At 37.5% G+C, this 21,494-nt stretch overlaps 2 protein-coding genes across 3 annotated transcripts; both read right to left on the bottom strand.

Annotated features, from left to right (window-relative positions):
- Positions 1-402: 402 nt before the first annotated feature.
- LOC111810881 (protein EXPORTIN 1A) lies at positions 403-12,180 on the bottom strand. 2 transcript variants are annotated; one of them, XM_087117421.1, is made up of 33 exons: positions 11,856-12,180; positions 11,054-11,170; positions 10,477-10,569; positions 10,293-10,364; positions 9,274-9,381; positions 9,106-9,188; positions 8,641-8,779; positions 8,492-8,560; positions 8,309-8,386; positions 8,059-8,121; positions 7,923-7,967; positions 7,271-7,378; positions 7,034-7,132; positions 6,333-6,536; positions 5,768-5,827; positions 5,315-5,425; positions 5,101-5,198; positions 4,719-4,827; positions 4,418-4,483; positions 4,178-4,276; positions 4,025-4,105; positions 3,834-3,923; positions 3,546-3,631; positions 3,353-3,433; positions 3,080-3,262; positions 2,874-2,940; positions 2,566-2,676; positions 2,332-2,439; positions 2,107-2,244; positions 1,773-1,910; positions 1,580-1,684; positions 1,015-1,184; positions 403-915 (listed from the first exon to the last, which is right to left on the bottom strand). In XM_087117421.1, the coding sequence occupies exons 1-32, from the start codon at positions 11,952-11,954 to the stop codon at positions 1,062-1,064; spliced, it is 3,231 nt and encodes a 1,076-aa protein (XP_086973547.1). In that variant the 5' UTR covers positions 11,955-12,180; the 3' UTR covers positions 403-915; positions 1,015-1,061. The 2 variants fall into 2 exon arrangements, with proteins under 2 accessions (XP_086973547.1, XP_086973546.1); XM_087117420.1 differs by having other exon boundaries at positions 403-1,184.
- Positions 12,181-13,151: 971 nt separating this feature from the next.
- On the bottom strand, positions 13,152-20,048 carry LOC111810889 (transcription factor-like protein DPB). The gene is made up of 9 exons (XM_023697716.2): positions 19,579-20,048; positions 19,366-19,445; positions 19,225-19,268; positions 17,907-17,969; positions 17,663-17,809; positions 17,511-17,579; positions 15,192-15,290; positions 13,628-13,698; positions 13,152-13,551 (listed from the first exon to the last, which is right to left on the bottom strand). The coding sequence occupies exons 1-9, from the start codon at positions 19,806-19,808 to the stop codon at positions 13,320-13,322; spliced, it is 1,035 nt and encodes a 344-aa protein (XP_023553484.1). The 5' UTR covers positions 19,809-20,048; the 3' UTR covers positions 13,152-13,319.
- Positions 20,049-21,494: the final 1,446 nt, after the last annotated feature.

Raw genomic sequence — 21,494 nt, 5'->3', positions numbered from 1 at the left:
AATCAGAACAATACATAGAGCATCTATTAAAATTTCTAATTATTAAACTCAGTTTAAATAATTATTTGAACTCAATAATTGTTTGATAAATTTTAAAATTAAATGTAAAAGCATGAAAAAAATAATCTTTTAAAGCTATGGTTAACAATTTGAAAAGAAAAAAAAAAATCAAAAATAAAACATATTTATTAAAATCTATTACATTTTCTATTTATTGAACTTTACTTCGAGAAAAATAAAATATGATAAGAGTAAAAAATTGTCAAATAAATTTAAAAATTAAACGTAAAAATATGAGAAAATATAAATTTTGAGTTCATAAATGAAGTGAAAATTCAATGATAATAAATAATAAAAATAAAGCAGGAGATGAGTCGAGAGAGCAGAGAAGCAGAAGATAGATAAGGGCATTGAAACAAATATTATACCTATAAAAGAGGGGTATCCATAGTTGAATACAAAGAAAGATGTGAACCCAATAGAGAGAAATCTGTATCCAAGAAAAATAGAACAGCCTTTCTCTAAACAACGTTGTAAAGCAAAAGTAATCCTCAACCAAAACGAACAAAAGGCAAAAGGGGAATAATTTCTGCACAACCCGCGCCGAGGCCTAATCGTATACGTTACACCTATAGGATGAATCATCATTAGATGGAAAATGGGTCGTCGTCGTCCCTCAAAACGTTGCAATCTAACATTGCAATACAATATCAATCGGGCTCGGGAATCCTGCGACTAAATCACGCACCTCCTATGATGTGTTATAACCCTAAAATCAGCCAACTAAATACTAAATACTTACTCTACATTCAATCTTTTATAGGAATTACTCTCATCATCAGCACTCAAACTGCCACTGTGCCATGAGCGTCTTTTTCAAGAAAATCATTTCCATCTGTGGAGGACGAAAAAATTCTGCAGACGACTGGAAAAACTAATTAGCAAAAAAATATCCGTATAAAGCTCACATGCACAGAAGATTTGGGGGACTGCAAATCAAATGCCCACTTCAACCTCGTCAAAGTCCATGAGCTTTTGCTTCTGCACAAAACTAGACACATTTACGAGTCGACCATCTCGTCTTGAATCTCATTTGGAGCAATAAGCCCTGGAATAGAAAGCATCCGTTGCCGATCTCTTTCCCTCTGAGCAGCTGCCTCTTCAGCATAAAGATCTTTATTATCCTGCAAACAGAATCGGTACCTAATTCAGCATGCATCATTCCCAAATAGAAAAGAAGATTAACAGATAGGGCTCAAGGACATCACAGAGGCCTGTCTACCACCCTATGCTACTACTTTATGACCAAAAGCATGAACTGCGACCATCAAATATTTCTATGAACTCCTTTGATTCTGGCCTGAGTTAACTAGATAGTATTATTGCTTCCCTTCCTCTCTCACAATATAAGCAAAGTTGATAAGTACTGTAGGACACTTGGGTTGAGAGCACTTTTTTGTTTTTTTGGTAAGAGAGGATACTCATCATGAATGATAGCAATAATAAACCAGGCAAAAAAAGAGAACAATATCTTCCTCTTTTTTAAAGGGACAGGGTACAACATTAAAGGCAGGCTAACCTGTGCTGAAAATTCTTTGGATTGCACTAGAAAGTCTCGAATGTGATCCTTAAACACAGAGAGGTCATTTCTCGAGTCAAACAGTCCATTCACAAATTGAGTAACCTGAAAACTCCCATTAAAGTTGATATTAATAGAATGCGCAAAACAATGAAGACAAGAGGACCAAAATGAACAATCCAAAATCTCATACTTCTGCTGCAGTCATGTTGGGGAATGAAGAACTCAGCAGTTTGATAGTGTACTCCCGAACAAAGGCCACATTATTTTGGTACGGATAAGTAACAGTTGCAACATCCCACAAAGGTTCTGTTAATACACCAGACTCCGCCTGAAATATAAAAATGATACATCATATTTTTTTCCACAAAAACAACCATGAACATATATTTAATCCAAAATTAATGAATGAAACATTAACCTGTAAAGTAATCAAATAAACATACAGTCTAGATATTTTAGTTAAAAAGGCATTATTAAGAGAATGATTTTATCATATAAGCTGTGGCATAAACACAAAAAATTACCAAGCAAGACAAGTGTTGCAGGACCAAGACATGTAACTTAAATCCAGGCTTATGAAACGTGTCCGTCAAGACTGCAAATATTTCTTGCTCTATGGTCAAGAAATATGTTCGATAAAATTGATTGCAGAACTCAGAAGCCTGCACACAACAAAAACATTTAATATTTAGAATATCAGACAACATTTATCAGGACATGTAAAAACTGAATGCATCAAAACATCCCACCTGAAAATTTTTTAGCATCTCTAGTAGTAGATTGAGCCCAGTTTCAGCAATATTCCTCTCTGTATGCCGAAATGCCCATATAATTGAATCCATAACAAGCTTTAATTGCTGATGAGAAGACCCCACGTCCCAGATGAAAATAATAGTGAATTGCATTCAACGAGAAGAGTAAGCAAATGCAACAAGTAAGGAAGTTTTACAGACTCAATAAAAGGGATAATGTTTGTGTAAAACCTGACTTGACAGCCGAATCAGGGCAGGAAAACAATACGTAGCAATGGCACGTAGAAGTGAAAAGAACTTGAGGCGATGCTCTGGATAATCTTCAAAATTTTTAGTAATCATCTGTGAAGGCACACAATCAGAGCACTCCCATCAAATGAATAATGAAGCACATTAAAAATAAAAAAACGCACAAAGCACAATTTTAAGCGTAAAATAATCCACCAAAAAAAAAAAGGACCAACACATTGGACTGAATCAAAAGTAAAGAATTCTGTAAGACTCTCAATCATGCAACCATCTCTTATACAAATCCTCACCTCCAACGTGCATTGGAAGACTGCTTCAAATATACGAGGCACATCCTCAATCATTGTATTCTTATACCTATGAAAAAAGTGACAACGAGATATAAAAATTGCAAATTGGTGCAATTATATTTTAATAAAAACAGCACTAAAATCAAAAGCATACTCTAATTCAAGTAGTAAATATTAATAAATAATGAAGCAGAAGACCAACATACTTATTTATAATTGTAGCAAAAAGAGATAAGACTTCTGATTCACGAGCATCTGGGAGATTCCTAGCATAATCAAGAAGAATGGGTTCCATCATTGGGGGCACAAACTGCTTGCCAATTTGTGGTTGATCTTCAGCCTTGTCCAAGAATGTTTCAATAAGCTTTAGAGTTTCCCTCTTCACTGATCTGTTTCATCAGTTCTCTCTTTCATGACAAGATTTAGGTAGCAAATTACCAAAGCAGAATTTAAGAAGAATCACCATCATAAAATTTTACCGTAGAAGTTTAACATAGGATGTTTTAGATGCGTATGGCCCTCCTTCAGCGATGCTACTTGATATAAGCTCGCTATACATTCTGTAAGCATGTACCAAAACCACTTATGATAAGGAACACAGACGACAAATGTATTTTGAGTATCTTGCAATTTCAAGAGGACACCATGGGACATGAACACAGTTATCGATACCTGTACACGTTGAGCATATCCAAAAAAATCAAAGATATCTGAGGTAAGAAATAGGTTCCAAGAGAACTGGCAACGCTTGTATTTGTCTGCATGTAAAAATGTCGATAAACAAAGTTATACTTTAATGAGCACTAAGTAATCTGACATGAATTCCATCTAAAAGCCACACACTGAATTAACTTTGATGAGCTTTGATTGGAGAAGCAAATGGATTGGAAAAGGCACTATTGACACTTATCTAATTCCTGTGGAGGATGCCTCAAACGAAATTCACAAGTTTAATTATACCTGTAGTATATTGAGCACCGTTCTTATTACATCTTGATCTTTTAGGAAATCCACACTTTGGCGTGCCTGACCAATAATTTCACCCCATTTCTGTACAGCGAGTAGTCACACAAACCATACAAACAAAATATCACCAATAATGGTCGAGACAAATGATTTTTTAAACAAGACAATTTCAGTTAAAAAAGAACCTGGTTTGGAAGCTCCATCAACCTCTGAAGGTATTCATCTCTCTTCTGTGGATCAGGTTCTGCTTGAATCATATTACCAACCTGGACAAGCATTGAGTGATTAAAATGTATAGTTCAAACAGATTATAAACAGGAAATATTCTATAGACATACAGATTCGTAAAAAGCATGAATTTGATGAGGCTCAAGATCAACAACTGTTGTCGGAAGACTAGTAAGAAGTTCAGAGACGAATGGCTCATTTTCTCCAACCTGAAAAGTAGAAGCAAAACATATTACAAAAAACAAATAAAAAGGCATAAACCAAATAATCTTTTCTTTAAAAGACAAAAATCTTTATCTACCAAGGATAAACACGTGGGCCAAGGGTGGCGCAAAATGAACGTGAAATACCTGTACAATGACAAACTTTCGCTTGCACTTTTGAACAATTTTTAAGAATGTGTCACAAGCCATATCCTGAAATATATGAAAATTTAGAATTAGAAGCAGAGGCTTATTAAATTTATTTAGCAATAAATACTTGAAAAACAGATCAGGAAAATAATGTGCAAAGAAAACAGCATCAAAAGAGCCCCATATGGACGTTTGCATTGTCACGTTTACTAATTGTAATACTTAAAAAGTCCTACGACCAACACTAAAAAATGACAATAATTATGTCCTCAAGTACTATAGGAAAAGCAACAATAACCTGCACTCCTGGATGTGTTTCATGCATGAACTCGAACAACTTGTTCACAACGGTTTTCAAGAATTTCCAGTGAGCTCTTAAAAATCTAGGATACTGACCAACAACATACCTGCCAAAGGAACATTTTATGTGAATAGGTAGTCTAAAAAGATCATCAAGACATTTGAAATTTTAAAAAAATGAATAGTGAAACTAGTAATCCTTAGATTTTGCGTATTGATTATTCATCACAATATTGCATTGTTCCCATAAGAATTCATGCCAAAGTCAAATGTGAAACACATACAATAAAAAAAAATAACGTGCGTTCCCATTTGAAACATGTGAGCCAAGTACAGCTCAAAAAAGGAGTAGCTCCATTGAGCTACGTGATAATCCTTACATGATGTTGCTAGCAATAACAGCTTTATTATCCTTTCCTTTGGTGATTTCACATAAATTCAACAAATCACGTATGACCATCACCAAGAATCTGTTCTCCTGAAAATGTCCAAAAGTGAAAATAGTCAACATAGAGAAATTATGATATAAAATAAATAAATCATAATAATAATAACCAAAGACCAATTTCTCCAAAATAAATGCAGAAAAAATACCTGATCTTCCATCATGGAACCCGAGATAGACCCAATTGCCCAGCATAGAGTGTTCAAGTTGTTCCATGACCAATCTTCACCACTTAGTTGTCTACTTAATTTCTTCAGCATCTGTATCAAAACAACATATTTTAACCGACTGATATTTAATAAAGATAGAGAGAGATTCTAATCATGAGCATACAGTATCCTTACAAGTTATATAACTTGAAATTAAAAAGTGGTAGGAATCTGCAAGAAGGAGCTTCCATGACATTTTAATATAGATCAACACATTATTGAGAGGGAAAAAACTACAAAGAGCCCCACTCAAAGTTTTTTAAAAAAATAAATAAATAAATAACTTTTGCATCCATTTTCAATGAAGGGAAAAAACATACATGGATTAGGAATGTTCTGAGGTCAAAATAGACAGAAAATAAAGTACGTTTAGCCGAAAAGTAAAATAGTTACCATCTTTTCAGTGTCGTCGTGATCAAGGTGCGACAAATAAATTAATGTCTCTCGCATGCTCTGCAACAACAATATAATTAACCAAAGATAAGGAAAAGAAATGCTTATTCCGCTTGTCTTAAAAAAACAGCAAAACCAATCCTTAAAATGCAGAACACCGCATAAAAATGAATATTGTATATTGAAAAACATTACTGAAGCAGCAATGAAATTTTATAAAGAATTTACAACTACAAATCATAAGGGAGCTTTCTACAGAGAAGCACATTCTAGCGCCAAATACTGAAGTACAATGTCATACAAAATCATGCCAAATTGAAAACCAGCATCCCAAAATAACAAGCCAATGGGCCCCGTAATATGAAACCTAAAATGAGTTCAAAACCATTCAAGAAAGGATCCCTTATCCATGGTTGCTCAAATTGCAAGTGATTAAGGTTCATTCTTGACCTCTGTGAATCACTCACTCACACTACTACTTCCCTCAACCAACCCCCCCCCCCCCCCCCCCCACAACAAAATAATAATAATAATAAATAATTGGCTAGTAGTTTAGATTGACAACCTTATATTGAACAAGCACATCATTATCCTTCAAGGTTTCTCGAACAATGTTACCGTTCTCATCCTCAACAATGAGAACCTCTTCAGGTTTAGCCATGCGGCATATCATAAGCATTCTCAACTTTGACATAGGACCAGAGTAAAGCTGCCTCCTCTGCATGAGTTGTGAGCCAAGGCCATCAACCACACCAGAAATCAAAGGCACCTAGTCATCAAATTCGATGGAGGAAGTCAGAGAACTCAAATGTAAGAAATACTTTCACATATTTCTGCAAATGTACCACATCGAGGAAATCATGGTTGAACTTGAAATTCACAAAATAGAGGACAGGTTGGAAAATATGTTCCTAGAGAAATGAATGTATTTTGAAAGTATTTTCAAATTTTTTTTAAAAAAGAAAAGGGTAGGCATATGATTCAAATTTTTTTTGGAAGTCATTTCTATTGAAAAAGAATGAAAATATACGTAAGAAGGCATCATGTACACAATGCAATAAAAAGGTCAGCATGGACTAACAATAAAATTCATCATTGCAGGTATTTAAAAATTCAATATTATTCCAGCAAGACATTTATATTTTACATCCAAATCCACCTTAAATCCTAACTGAGGTAGATTAGCAATTGAACAAAGAAACTTATGCGGCACAAATTCAAGGACACAAATTTTCCATTAACCAGAGTAGCAACTGGCAACCATACCTGCAATCCCATCATATTTGCAGACACGGCTGGATTGTCCATGTTATGGTGTGCCTCGAACAGTTCCAGGACCAAGGAGTTCCAATAATCCAAGCATACCTGTTTATTGGCAAAAGAGCAAGATATTCACAAGTTAAAAAAAATAGTGTATTTTGTTTGCATAACCATATGCATACAAGTTTACTTTTATGAATGTGGGGGAATTGAGATTAAAAAAAAAAAATACTAATCAGCTACCTTAAAAACTTCATTGTCGTCAACATATGAGATGTTAATAAGATATTCAAGACCCATCAGCAATGCAGATACACTCTCCTGAGTGGATTCCAGAACTCGAATATGCGACTACATAAATTAAAAGAAATATGTTAATAAAACTGAGGAAAAACAAACGTTCCCACAAACTATAATAAAACAAACACAAATGATAAAAATGAGTCCAACTCCTATCTTAACATTATGAGATTATCGATCAGGAGTGCAACCATAGCTATTTAAACTCTGATTTACAGATCCCATACCACCCTACAATACAAAACGGGACTGTTTTCCCAAGGATGGATGAATCTATGCTTTGTAAAACATTTTTAATTAGGGTTTCCTGTTGTAAATTGTTGAGATATTCAAAATTTCCTCCATTTTCAAGGAACCAGTAATTATTATATTCATCTCTATAACTGGCCCTATTTGGTTGATATGGCCTTGTTCTGTACAGTCCATCCTCTTTGTTCTTTTATCTAACTTACAATTTTCCTTTTTTTTTTAATAAGATCTAACTTACCAATTTCTTAAATATAAAAAGACAACATACAAAGAACATCCTGTGTCAATTTACCAATTTAGTACATTCACTTTCTCGAATCACGTCATCAAGAGAGAAAAAAATTACCTTGTAAAATGAAGTGAAAAATAGTGCCAAGTTCTGAATAAAAGCCTGGTCAAATAACATAGAAGCCAAATTTAATTTCCTTCGCCAGCAGTGAGAAAAAGAATTATCAGTTGTTTCAAGAAATTACTAATGATACCTGTTCCTCACTTGATCCATGAGCATAGGCCTCTGGGATGTTTGTACCAGGTGGGAGAATTGTCTGATTTTAAAGAAGCATCATTCAGAAGTCGAAAAAATAAAAGAACAAAAGAAAAAAGGTTGGTTACAAGAGGAAAAATTACTGAAATATTTTTTTTATTAACGAACCAAGTTTTCATTGAGAAGACCCAAGAGACAACCATAGCTGCTCATTACATAGAAGATCCAAGAGACAAAGCTTAACAAACCTGTAATTGTACCATGAATACATTATACATCTTAACGTACTGCACATTGTAGTAATCCCCAAAATTAAGAGCTGCCACCTAAAGTTGCCCATGGGCACCCATGCACATAAAGAAAACAAAGGGTGAGAATTCTCAAGAGTATCAGATAATACATTCTTTTAATAAATTGAACAAACAATGTACCTCAGTTAGACACTGGAGAGCAAGATTACGATATGATGGGACCGGGAAAAACTTCAGTAATGTTTCAAGCTGCAAAAACAAATGCAAAGTGGATAATTGTTCAAAGTGGTCCACCCAAAACTCATCATGTGAAGAAATATCAAACTAACCAATGGGGATTCAAATATATATCCCAAAGGAATCCATGAAAGAAAAGCATGTAATGTTGATAATGTTGCTCGGATGAGCTCAGTTCTTTGAGATATTGATAGCACAAATAAGCATAACTCATGGATGAGCTGAAACTCGCTGTGAACAATGAAAGGTAAACAGAAAAGAGATTAAATTAAAAACCATGTTAACAACATAAAATCACAGTTTCAGTGCATTTCAAAATTAAATAAATAAGTAGTAACTTAAGCCAAGAATTGAAAATAATCAATTTGGAACGAAGCTGACAATTCAACAATGGACTTGTGTGCATCCCAACTTAACAAGTTTCATTCATTAAGTAATGATAACAATGAAATATACAGTGCGTAAGGATTCAGAACCAATTTAACAGAACTAAAGTGAAACGCAAAGCAACACTTGACAAGAGATTCAACGTATTAGAAAAAATACAAGCAATTTACCTGTTCAAAGATTGTTTAAGCTCCTTGATTTTTTGTTGTGTCATCTCTCCCCTAGAGAAATCAAAGACCTCTTCACTCAAGAGCTGAAAAAAATTATAAAAGCAAAAACGAATGTCATTCACGTAAAATGCAACATATAGTCGAATAAACAAAAGTTTAAAGATCTACTTTTAAAATCGCCATGCAGTTCTCACAAATTGTTTCACTAGTTCTAGCTGCTGAAACAAGATCCGGAACAAAGCTTCTCCATTTTGCTGGCCATTCATGCTTTAATATCTGATGTCAAATAAAAATATCATCTCAATAAGTGCACCAAAAACAAAGTTTCAAACTCATCATTCATCAACCCCTACTAACAATGGCCATGTCATGCGATGCATGTCATAAATTTCTCTTTTTTTAACATGACAGAAACTTTCCTTCCAACAAACAAATATAAGGAGGAGAGAAAACACTCAAATCCAACAAAGTTCACAGAAAAATGACTTTAATTGCCATAAAAAAAGAAGTAACTATAGCTACAAAAAAATATTATAAATGAATACAGTATGCATCAACAGAACTTCAATAATTTGATGATCTCCCAATGATCGTCCCATTTTCTACTTTGATTCTCAAAAGTTCTCCAGTTCCTTTCCAGTAGGATTTCATAAGGTAGCCAATAGGCATGGTTGTACAAGTCACAAGACCATAAATTTTAAGCCTTCATTAAAAGAGACATCCATAAAGAGGTAGGACCACACAATCATGATTGCCATTGCGGAATCGGTAAGAGATACCAAAAGTATTCAAGAGTTTAGCAATCTGCAGTAGGTATGAGATAAAAATTAAGATAATACCCTATAGTCATTAAATAAAAATGAGGAAAAGGTCTTCACTGCCTTGAACGTAACAGCTGAAAATAATACACCTAGGAAAGAGTAAAGAGCAATGGATGTGTTTTTATGGGATCAAGCCAACAATTCAACTGCCATTAATACCACAGAAATAAATAAAAAAAAATGAAACACCCTAAATTATTCCTCTACAGAAAAGTTGATCGGGAAAGAGCAAGAGAGGGGGAAAACTTCTGACAAGCCAAAAGGAAATTATTATATAAAAATTATAAACTAATGCAACCGAAGTTGAGGAGATCCTTAATATGAAAAAGAAAATTTCAAGCTTTCTGAGAGAAAACTAAGAAATACCTGAACCAAGATGATGTTAAGCTTGTTGACATACAGTCTTTCCACTCGAAAAGAAGCTTCATTACTTGAAAGCTATACAGGATCAATCATAGAACAAAACCTTATTTCTCAGCATGAATTCAAAAGAAATATAGCATAGTCAATACCAAACAACCAAAAAGAGAGAGAACTACACAATTCATGCCTGCACAATCACATCAGATATATAATTCTTCATTCCATCTCTTTGTTCAACCGGTAACGCATTCCATCTATATTTGATTACACCTTCTAGAACCTGTCAATATGGGAACCAGCATAGCTTATTATATATGACCAACTGATAAAGGAATGTAAACACATCTATTCCTCTCTTAAAAAAATAAAAGAATGTAAATATCTAGTAGTCTATTGATAATAGTTGGACTAACAAACCCGTTTTCAAAGGGAGGTGGGGAAGATAAGAGACCATGAACGGGAGACAGATTAAAAGGTACAGGAGGAGGGGTTAAGACATTAGAGAGATTAATTAATAATTATAGCAACAAACTAAATTGATGAACTCCAATTCGTGCATTTCAGATATTAAAGTGTCACAAAGGTCGTTTCCAAACTCTTTACATTAGAAACTGAATTTTATGACACAGAGAGATACAGAAAGAAGAGAGAAGAAGCCATCTCCCTGAAAACAAGGAGATCATGGATAACCACTCCAATTGCCAAAAGCTAAGAGAGAGGGGGGAGAAACTCATCAAAACTAAATATTTTTACGAGAACCATACCTGTAAGGCAAAGAACTTGGTATTTAAGTTCTTTGTATTCTGCAAAATGTGCACAACCTGCAGCCACATATCTGCATTGTTTTGTAGGTCCCTTAAAATTTGATCTGCGGCGCTCCTCTGAATAGACATAACATGCACGAGAAAAATTAGAAGGTCGATAATTTAAACAAAAAAATAAATTATCACATTAGATGACAGAAGACAATTCAGTGATATTGCCAAACGATGCAAGTATTGCGGGAGATTGGAACTCGGAATAGATAGCCTTTTCCAGGTAGACTCCCACTAAGCGTGTGCATTGCATGGTTAATAAGTAGACGCAGATACGAGTCAACCAACCATCATTTTCCAACTCTAAAGTACAATGCAACAATTAAGGTAGGAACTACGACAATGGCAGGGGACCTGGGTATGTGAAATCATACAAAAAAAAAAAACGTAAAACGCGAAACAGAAATTTCAACAGCCGCATAAGCAAACAAAGGAGCATTTTCGCGGCATGAGCCTGAGGGGAAAATTTGAGGCGGAGGATATGTCATTGGCATAAACTCACAGTCATCTCGTACAACGACTAAAACCCTAAACTGCTACCCTAAAACCACACACACTAAACCCTAAACTTCCAAAACCTCTTCGCCAGGATTCCAAACGAAATTAGAAAACAATGCCCTCAACCACCACATACTAATAACGCAACTCCTCAATCTGTGCTGCACTCGAACTACCCTTTAAAGAAAATGTCCTACCTTCTCCAAGTGAACAAAACACAAACAGAACAGATAAACAAACGGCGTTAACTCACCTCTTCCTTAGATCCAGTGCCATAGAAGGCCGCAACAGTTGCATCGAGCAAAGGAACGTCAATCGGCTGGCTCAAATCCCTGAGCTTCTCTGCTGCCATGGTTCAAGATCACACAGAGAACGTCCAAACAGGCACCAACTCCGACCAAAAGCCTCCGAGCGGTAGAGACGAATATAGGGTAGTGTACGGAGTTGCCAAACCCTAGAGAAAATGCGAGTGCGAGAGAACAATGGAGGGGGAGGGAAAAAAAATTAGAGAGAGGTGAGAGAAAGAAGGAGAAGGATTATACGTAGAGATTATATGAAACGAAAGACGAAGGACTGCTTTAAAACGAAGCAGAGTGTGAAGGGTTTATCGAGACACCACAGTCCCAAATTTCCAAGCTCCAACTATGATTTTTTTTTTTTTTTTAAATATATTAAATATTAGTTAAATGTGGGGTTTATTGAGAAGGTTTTTAAATTTTGTAACATAAAAGAAATGTTATTTAATAAATCCTAAACTTAAAAAAAAAAAAAAACTATTAATTCTTTAAACATTTAATTTTATACCAGATAAATTTTTAATTTTAAAATTTTCCTTATTAAAATACGTTTTTTTAATTTATTTAACCTTTTTTTTAATTCAATATTACATTAGATATAAATTTAAATTTTTTATAATAGATAAATTTTTTTTTTTTTTAATTATTTTGAATATAAGATTAATAATGTAATCAAATTTTGAAAATTTATTAAATATTTTTTTAGGTTGATTAAAAATTAATAAATTTTGAATAAATTTTAATAATTATCTAAACCCAAAAGTTGAAGAGCAATATTTGAAATTATTTACTATAAAAAAACATGGAATTATTAAAAAAAAAATCATTACGAAAGGTTAAATGTACATATAAAAGTTCTGAGAGTTGTGTAGGTAGCTATCGCTAGTAAATATTGTCTGTTTTGGCCTGTTACGTATCGTCATCGGCCTCACGATTATAAAACGCGTTTACTAGAGGTTTACACACCCTGACAAGAAATGTTTCGTTCCTCTCTCCAACCGATGTGGGATCTCACAATGAGGCCCAGCGTCTTTATTGGTACACCGTCAAATGTCTAGCTTTGATATCATTGTAATAATTCACACTCACCGTTAGTAGATATTGTCCGTTTTGGCCTGTTATGTATCGTCGTCAGTCTCACGGTTCTAAAACGTGTCTATTAGAGAGAGGTATCTGCACCCTTATAAGAAATGTTTCGTTCTCCTCTCCAACCGACGTGGGATCTCACAAATACAGTAACTGACTTCAACCAGTTAGCTAAATGAATTTGATTGTATGAAGTTTTGTGATGTAATGAACTATCCATCCTATATGAAGCAACAATAATCGAGAAGGCCATGGCAGTAAGGACATGAAGAATATACACAATCATGCAGAGATTAATGCACATAGAAGAAACTCGAGCTCAGCCTAACTGATCATCAATGTTCGTGTTTGATGCGAGCTTTTATAATTCCGGGAAGTGGTGGTGAGGTTGGAGTTCTAATCGGCGTGTTAGACATTGAAGGAAGAGGGGTCCGGTGTGGTCGATACATGCTAGAGCCCTCCCCCCCATCCGGAGTAAAATTTTGTGCCGTGTCGTCGCGTTGCGGTCTGTCGCAAAATTTCATTGCCTTCAAAACATAGTTGTCATCGTGGAGCTCAAAAGGAGTACTGCAAGAACAACATGACACAATGAAAATCAAATGACTTTCGAAGTTACTTTCCTACGAGCAGAACGTCGACGTACCTGTTGAAGTCGAAATGCACCAGCTGCATGTCTTCTGAAATTTCTATCTCAACAGTTGCATGAGGCCGTGTCTACAAGTAAAAGAACAACATGAAATTTAGTTCAAATTTGTAACAGCCCAAGCCCACATCTAACAAATATGGTCCGCTTTGGCCCGTTACGTACCACCGTCAGACTCACGGTTTTAAAACGCATCTATTATGAAGAGGTTTCCACATTCTTATAAAGAATGCTTTGTTCCTCTCTCCAACCGATATGGGATATCACAATCCACCCGTCTTGGGGGCTCGCGTCCTTACTGGCACACCGCCTAGTATTTGGTTCTGATATCATTTGTAACCGCTCAAGCCCACCACTAACAGATATTGTATGTTTTGGCCCATTACGTATCGCCGTCAACCTCACGGGTTTAAAACGCGTTTATTATGGAGAGGTTTCCACATCCTTATAAAGAATGTTTCATTCCCCTCTCTAACTGATATGGGATCTCACAATCCACCCCCTTGGGGGCTGCGTCCTCACTGGCACACCATTTGGTGTTTGACTCTTATACCATTTGTAACAGCCTATGCCCACTGCAAACAGATATTGTCCGCTATGGCCTGTTACACATCGCCATCAACCTCACGGTTTTAAAACACGTCTATTATGGAGAGGTTTCCACACCCTTATAAATAATGTTTTGTTCCCCTCTTCAACACAAGACTTCAAAGTACTACGATTTATAGCGTGCTCTTCCCGTGCTAAATTGACCCATGGTGGATAATGTGTATTAAGTAAACTTAATATAAGTACAAGTAAATGTTCGTCCATTCGAAAACTAAGGCGACGAATGGAAATTCTACGAATATACAATGTGTTAGAGTTCTTCTCATTTAGGAAAAAGAACAAAAACAGACCAGCATGAAGCAGACATGTGGTGTACAAGAGTGTACTTGCTTCAATGCATCTATGCTTCAAATATAACCGCCTAAGCCCACCACTAGTAGATATTGTCCTCTTTTGACTTTTCTTTTCGGGCTTCCCCCTCAAGATTTTTAAAACGTGTTTGCTAGGGAGAGGTTTCCACACCCTTAGTCCACCCCCTTCAGGGCCCAGCGTCCTCGCTGGCACTTGTTTGATTCTCCAATCAATGTGGGACCCTACAACCCACCCCCCTTCGGGGCCAACGTCCTTACTGGCACCCACCCTTGTGTCCACCCCCTTCGGGGCTCAGCCTCATCGCTGACACATCGCCCAGTGTCTGGCTCTAATACCATTTGTAATAGCCCAAGCTCACCGCTAGCCGATATTGTCTTCTTTGAGCTTTTCCTTTCGAACTTTCCCTCAAGGTTTTTTAAAACGTGTCTGCTAGGGAGTGGTTTCCACACTCTTATAAAGAGTGTTTCGTTCTCTTCTCCAACCAATGTGGGATCTCACACCAACTACGATATCGTTTTGGAATTTGAGATTCTGAAAATTTTAGATGACTAGTTGTTCGATCAAAAAAGCATCCCACGTATCATAAGGTTTTGACGAAAAGGTCGGACCATAACGCGTTGAATAATATAGAAAGAAAATCTACCTGCACGAGGATGAAAGGTAAAGACACGCCACCACTCGGAGCATTCTCGTAACTGAATAACTGTTCGTTTCGCTGTATTAGGTTCTGAAGGCCTACATACTGATAGCCAGAGACCGTAAGCTGCTGTCTATCACTTGAATGCAATAATTAAAACAAGTACAAAGAAGGTCCATAAAATAATAGCATTGCCACATCAATAACTTTATTTTTGGATTTAAGAACTCGAGAAGAAGCATGAAAGCAACCCATATCTTACAGCTCCCCCATATCAGACACATGATGTAACAACTCAAGCCCACCGCTAGCTGATATTGTTCGCTTTGGCCCATTATGTAACATTGTCAGCCTCACAGGTTTTAAAACGCGTCCACTAGGGAGAGGTTTCCACACCCTTATAAGGAATGCTTCGTTCCCTCTCTAACCGATGTGAGATCTCACAGTCCACACCCCTTGAGGGCCAGCGTCCTCACTCCTCACTGGGACACCGCCCGGTGTCTGGCTCTGATACCATTTGTAACAGTTCAAGTCCGCCGCAAGCAGATATTTTCCGCTTTAGCCCGTTATGTAACGTCCTCGGACTCTCAATTTTAAAATGCGTCTACTAGGGAGAGGTTTCCACACCCTTATAAGGAATGCTTCGTTCCCTCTCTAACCGATGTGAAATCTCACAGTCCACACCCCTTGAGGGCCAGCGTCCTCACTGGGACACCGCCCGGTGTCTGGCTCTGATACCATTTGTAACAGTTCAAGTCCGCCGCAAGCAGATATTTTCCGCTTTAGCCCGTTATGTAACGTCCTCGGACTCTCAATTTTAAAATGCGTCTACTAGGGAGAGGTTTCCACACCCTTATAAGGAATGCTTCGTTCCCTCTCTAACCGATGTGAGATCTCACAGTCCACACCCCTTGAGGGCCAGCGTCCTCACTGGGACACCGCCCGGTGTCTGGCTCTGATACCATTTGTAACAGTTCAAGTCCGCCGCAAGCAGATATTTTCCGCTTTAGCCCGTTATGTAACGTCCTCGGACTCTCAATTTTAAAATGCGTCTACTAGGGAGAGGTTTCCACACCCTTATAAGGAATGCTTCGTTCCCTCTCTAACCGATGTGAGATCTCACAGTCCACACCCCTTGAGGGCCAGCGTCCTCACTGGGACACCGCCCGGTGTCTGGCTCTGATACCATTTGTAACAGTTCAAGTCCGCCGCAAGCAGATATTTTCCGCTTTAGCCCGTTATGTAACGTCCTCGGACTCTCAATTTTAAAATGCGTCTACTAGGGAGAGGTTTCCACACCCTTATAAGGAATGCTTCGTTCCCTCTCTAACCGATGTGAGATCTCACAGTCCACACCCCTTGAGGGCCAGCGTCCTCACTGGGACACCGCCCGGTGTCTGGCTCTGATACCATTTGTAACAGTTCAAGTCCGCCGCAAGCAGATATTTTCCGCTTTAGCCCGTTATGTAACGTCCTCGGACTCTCAATTTTAAAATGCGTCTACTAGGGAGAGGTTTCCACACCCTTATAAGGAATGCTTCGTTCCCTCTCTAACCGATGTGAGATCTCACAGTCCACACCCCTTGAGGGCCAGCGTCCTCACTGGGACACCGCCCGGTGTCTGGCTCTGATACCATTTGTAACAGTTTAAGTCCGCCGCAAGTAGATATTGTCCGCTTTAGCCCGTTATGTAACGTCCTCGGACTCTCAATTTTAAAATGCGTCTACTAGGGAGAGGTTTCCACACCCTTATAAGGAATGCTTCGTTCCCTCTCTAACCGATGTGAGATCTCACAGTCCACACCCCTTGAGGGCCAGCGTCCTCACTGGGACACCGCCCGGTGTCTAGCTCTGATACCATTTGTAACAGTTCAAGTCCGCCGCAAGCAGATATTTTCCGCTTTAGCCCGTTATGTAACGTCCTCGGACTCTCAATTTTAAAATGCGTCTACTAAGGAGAGGTTTCCACACCCTTTATTCCCCTCTCTAACCGATGTGGGATCTCACAATCCGCCCCCCTTGGGGAGCCAGAGTGACACACCGTCTGGTGTCTGGCTCTAATACCATTTGCAATAGCTCAAGCCTACCACTAGCAGATATTGTTCGCTTTGGTCTGTTACGTAACGTCGTCAATCTCACAGTTTTAAAACGCGTCTACTAGGGAGAGGTTTCCACGCCCTTATAAGGAATGCTTCATTCTCCTCTCTAACTGATGTAGGATCTCACACATGTAGGATCTCACACATGATACTAAGACGGTAAGAGAATAACACCATGATAATCATGATAAACAAACAGCAAGAATATAGTGGCAGCTATTAGTACCTGTTCCTCCAGCTCTTGCAAGTATGCCGCTTTCTTTTCAATCCTTTTTCTAAGTCCAAGACGCTCGGCCTGCATTGATGAATGAGACGATATAAGCAACAATGAAGTTAAATGCTTATGCATGAGACAAGATATGCAGAGTGCAGTGAAACCTTTAGTTCTTCAATATCATTCGCGCTGGTACGTGGCAGACCCTTCCATTGTATCTCCTTCTTATCCTTTGATATAATATCCATTGCCATGAGAACATTCAGGGCATCATATACCCTTCGCCTGATGTTTTTTTCATCGTACTGTTGCTGTCGGATTGAGTTCAAAAAGAATGAAAGATATAATGACATCAAACCTCCCACACACACGTTAAAGAAACTAGCAAAAATATGAAGAGTAAGAAACCTGATCGGGCGATGCGAGACCGTTGCCCGGATCTGCAAACTCGGCAACAAGTTCATCTGCAACCTGAAAAGTACACATTTCTCACACTGAGAATGGTGTAATCGAGAACACGAGACTGAAAAGTGAAACGAAATATCTCGATGCGCCAATGCATTATAGGGTCGAGTTTCGATGCTTGTTTAAGCAGCTTTCTCGTTACAACTCGAAACAATCATAAAAAGCGCTCTACCATCTTCTTCTTTTTTTTAAACAGCGATGAATAGTTACTAGTGTAATAGCCCAAGCCCACCGCCAGTAGATACTGTCCCCTTTGGACTTTCCCTTCTAGACTTCCGCTCAAAGTTTTAAAACGCTTCTGTTAGGGAGAGATTTTCACACCCTTATAAGGAATGCTTCGTTCCTCTCTCCAACCGATATGGGATCTCACAATCCACCCCCTTTGGAGGCCCAGCGTCCTCGGGCACACCGCCCGGTGTCTGGTTCTGATACTATTTGTAATAGCCCATGCTCACCGCTAGCAAATATTGTCCTCTATGGGCTTTTCCTTCCGGACTTCCCCTCAAGGTTTTTAAATGCGTCCATTAGGGAGAGGTTTCCACACCCTTCGTTCCCCTCTCCAACCAATGTGAGATCTCACAATCCACCCCCATGGGGGCTCAACATCCTCGCTGGCACACCCAATGTCAGGCTCTTATTCTATTTGTAGCAGCTCAAGCTCACCGCTAGCAGATATTGTCCTCTTTAGGCATTTTCCTTCCGGACTTTCCCTCAAGGTTTTAAAACGCGTCCAGAAGGAATAGGTTTCCACACCCTTATAAGGAATGTTTCATTCCCCTCTCCAACCGATATGGGATCTCACAATCCACCCCCCTTGGGGGCCAGCGTCCTCGCTAGCACACCGTCCACTGTCTAGCTCTGATGTCATTTGTAACAGCTCAAGCCTACCACTAGCAGATATTGTCCTCATTCGAGTTTTCCCTTCCAGACTTCCCCTCAAGGTTTTAAAACGTGTCCATTAGGGAGAGGTTTACAAACGTTCCCCTCTCCAACCGACGTGATATCTCACAACTAGCAATTCAGTTTCCACAAGTATCTAAAATTTTCATATATCGACTAACTTTAGAATTAACTAGGAGCTGATAAGTGAGTTTAGTTAGTCAATTGTAGCCTCAAAGGTAGGCAAAATAAATCCCACTGAGTTCCTCTCATAAGGGAAGAGAAGGTATATTTGAGCACATGGAACAATGAAATGGCGCCCAAGAAGCATTCAAATCAATGAATTTCCTTACAAATCAACGAAGCTAAGAAACAACCTAACCTCGTTATAGTTCGTTCTCCCCTTACTCTCCACTTTCTCACAGACTGCAAGCAAACCAAATTAGTCAAACAATCAAAGAATAAGAAGAAAAAACAATGTTATGCATAACGATCCACCAGCTCAATGGCTCAAGCCAAACACCTTTCATGCTAAATTGGCGAAGTCCCCTTCCACTCTTGTCCCCTCCAACAGCACGCTGACCCCTCTTTTTCTTCACGTTACTATCCCAAAACAACATCCCATTCAAGAAACCAAATCAAACCCACAATTCAATTCAAATAACCAAAGCTAAAACCACACATTCACAGCCATCAAGGCAAAATTTCAGCACAATCGCAACATAAAAAAACTCACCCAATAGGTCCTTGCGACCCCGCCTCGTCGCCATGGATGTCGGGGTTGTTCAATCGAAGAAACGCTTTGTCGCTGGCAGGCGTGGCCATGGTTTGGTCGCTGCGGCTAGAAGGAGACCCCACACTGCCACTCATGGAAACAGATTGACTCGAAATTGTGGCGGCACCAGGGCCACTTGGGAGGTCATCCTCGTTGTCTTCTCGGCATTGTTGCTGTGTCCTTGTACCCATGTGCCCTTGAGCTGCAAGCTCACGATTTGCAGGAAAATAAGCTGAATCCTGAAATGGGTTTCTGGGTATTGAAGGAGAGGGGGCTGAAATGGGGCCTTTGAGGGTTGGGGAAAAGTGGGTGTGAGGGACCAGAGGAGGGTTTGGAAAGGAGGGAAAATGGGTTTTCTTATACAAGGAAGAACTGTCCTCCAAACTCTTCCAACGCTCTAAACGGCTACGGCTTCGTGTTTTGTTTCTGTAAGCTCCACATTTTAAGCCAACAAAAAACAACACACGCAAATAATGTATATATGTTTCCAATTTCTGTTCGTCATTAGGACATCCATTGTCAAAAATTCATGATCTTCAAGAACTAAATATATCATTTATTTGTTGTAATAAAAGCTAAATATATCTTTTTATTATTATTAAAATTTGCTTTTACAAGTAATAATAATAGTCGTGTATATATATAAAAACTCGAATCGATTATTTTTTTTTTAATGTGATATAAACCAAGAGACATCAATCATACAATATATTTCAATATATATGTGATAGAATATTAACATTCTACACAAACGGATAAATTACAAAGAGAATTAAAAAAGATGAGCGCAATGAAACATATATCCGATCTTGAGCCTGAAGCTCTGATACCAAATGATATGTGATGAATCACTACAAGGGGAGTAAGATTCGGATTACCTTGTTGATCGAATATCTCAAGGCAAGAATATTGTTTGAGATTCGAATCACTCCACGAGCAAGATCGATCATGTTTAGCTTGAATGATTCTTGTTGATCAAATATCTCAACGCAAGAACACTTTTGAGATTCGAATCACTCCACAAACATGTCAAGCTTGAATGATTCAACCTAAATTATATAGAATTGCAAAGGAATTTAGCCATTGACTAAGAAAAACACCAATGCTTCTTTTACTATATCTTACAAGTCTGTTACAAATACAATATATATATGGCTTTATATAGCCTCAACATGAAACGAGTAAAGACATTCCAAAAGTTGTAACATTCGTACTCATAATTAACCATTATGTAATTGTAACATAAAGTGTGAATTAAAAGTCGTAAAATACATTAATAAAATACAATAACTCTAAATTACTCTAAATTGTAACCCACCCAAAATTTATAACATGAAACTTTATTTTTCTTCAATGTTGCATGAATCGAAATATCTTTGGATGATTTCAACAATATTTTCTTTACATCTTAATTGAAGTATTTTGTATGATTGATGTCTTTTTGTTCATATCAGAAGGATAAGTATTTTGTACGATTGATGTCTTTTGGTTCATATCAGAAGGATAATAACTCATGAATAATTCACAGTTTTATAAACATGTATTTATACGTAATTTGAGTGACAAGACGTTACATCTCAATAAACGAATCAAATATTTGATTTAGGGTTTTAACTTATTTAGACTGACGATTCAAATATTTATTTATTTAAATATTTTTAGATACACAAATTTTTTATAATATACTTGAAATTGTGGGTGTTTTAAATTAGAAAAGAAAACCATTTATATACAAAAAGTATAACATAAAATATGATTATAATTTTTTTTATTTGTGAATATATTATAAAAATGGAAAAAGGGGGAAAATAGTGAAAAAAAATAAATAAATTAAACTTAAAATTAAAAGTTATTTATCAAAATCTCAGAGCTGTGAG

This window comes from Cucurbita pepo, chromosome 14 (genome assembly GCF_057944985.1).
Source record: "Cucurbita pepo subsp. pepo isolate OVF chromosome 14, ASM5794498v1, whole genome shotgun sequence".
In the NCBI taxonomy this organism is placed as follows: Eukaryota; Viridiplantae; Streptophyta; class Magnoliopsida; order Cucurbitales; family Cucurbitaceae; genus Cucurbita; species Cucurbita pepo.
Note: the sequence above shows the minus strand (reverse complement) of the source record. Positions and strands in the feature narration are given on the sequence as shown.

Coding starts and splice junctions, on each gene's coding strand:
- LOC111810881 (XM_087117420.1), bottom strand. CDS start 11,954: ATGGCAGCAGAGAAGCTCAGGGATTTGAGCCAGCCGATTGACGTTCCT. Junction 8,387..8,491: donor CTCTCCAGTGTCTAACTGAG/GTACATTGTTTG, acceptor GGGCAACTTTAG/GTGGCAGCTCTTAATTTTGG. Junction 5,426..5,767: donor ACGACGACACTGAAAAGATG/GTAACTATTTTA, acceptor GTTTTGATACAG/ATGCTGAAGAAATTAAGTAG.
- LOC111810889 (XM_023697716.2), bottom strand. CDS start 19,808: ATGGGTACAAGGACACAGCAACAATGCCGAGAAGACAACGAGGATGAC. Junction 17,580..17,662: donor ATGATATTGAAGAACTAAAG/GTTTCACTGCAC, acceptor TCATCAATGCAG/GCCGAGCGTCTTGGACTTAG. Junction 13,552..13,627: donor GTGCATTTCGACTTCAACAG/GTACGTCGACGT, acceptor TTGTTCTTGCAG/TACTCCTTTTGAGCTCCACG.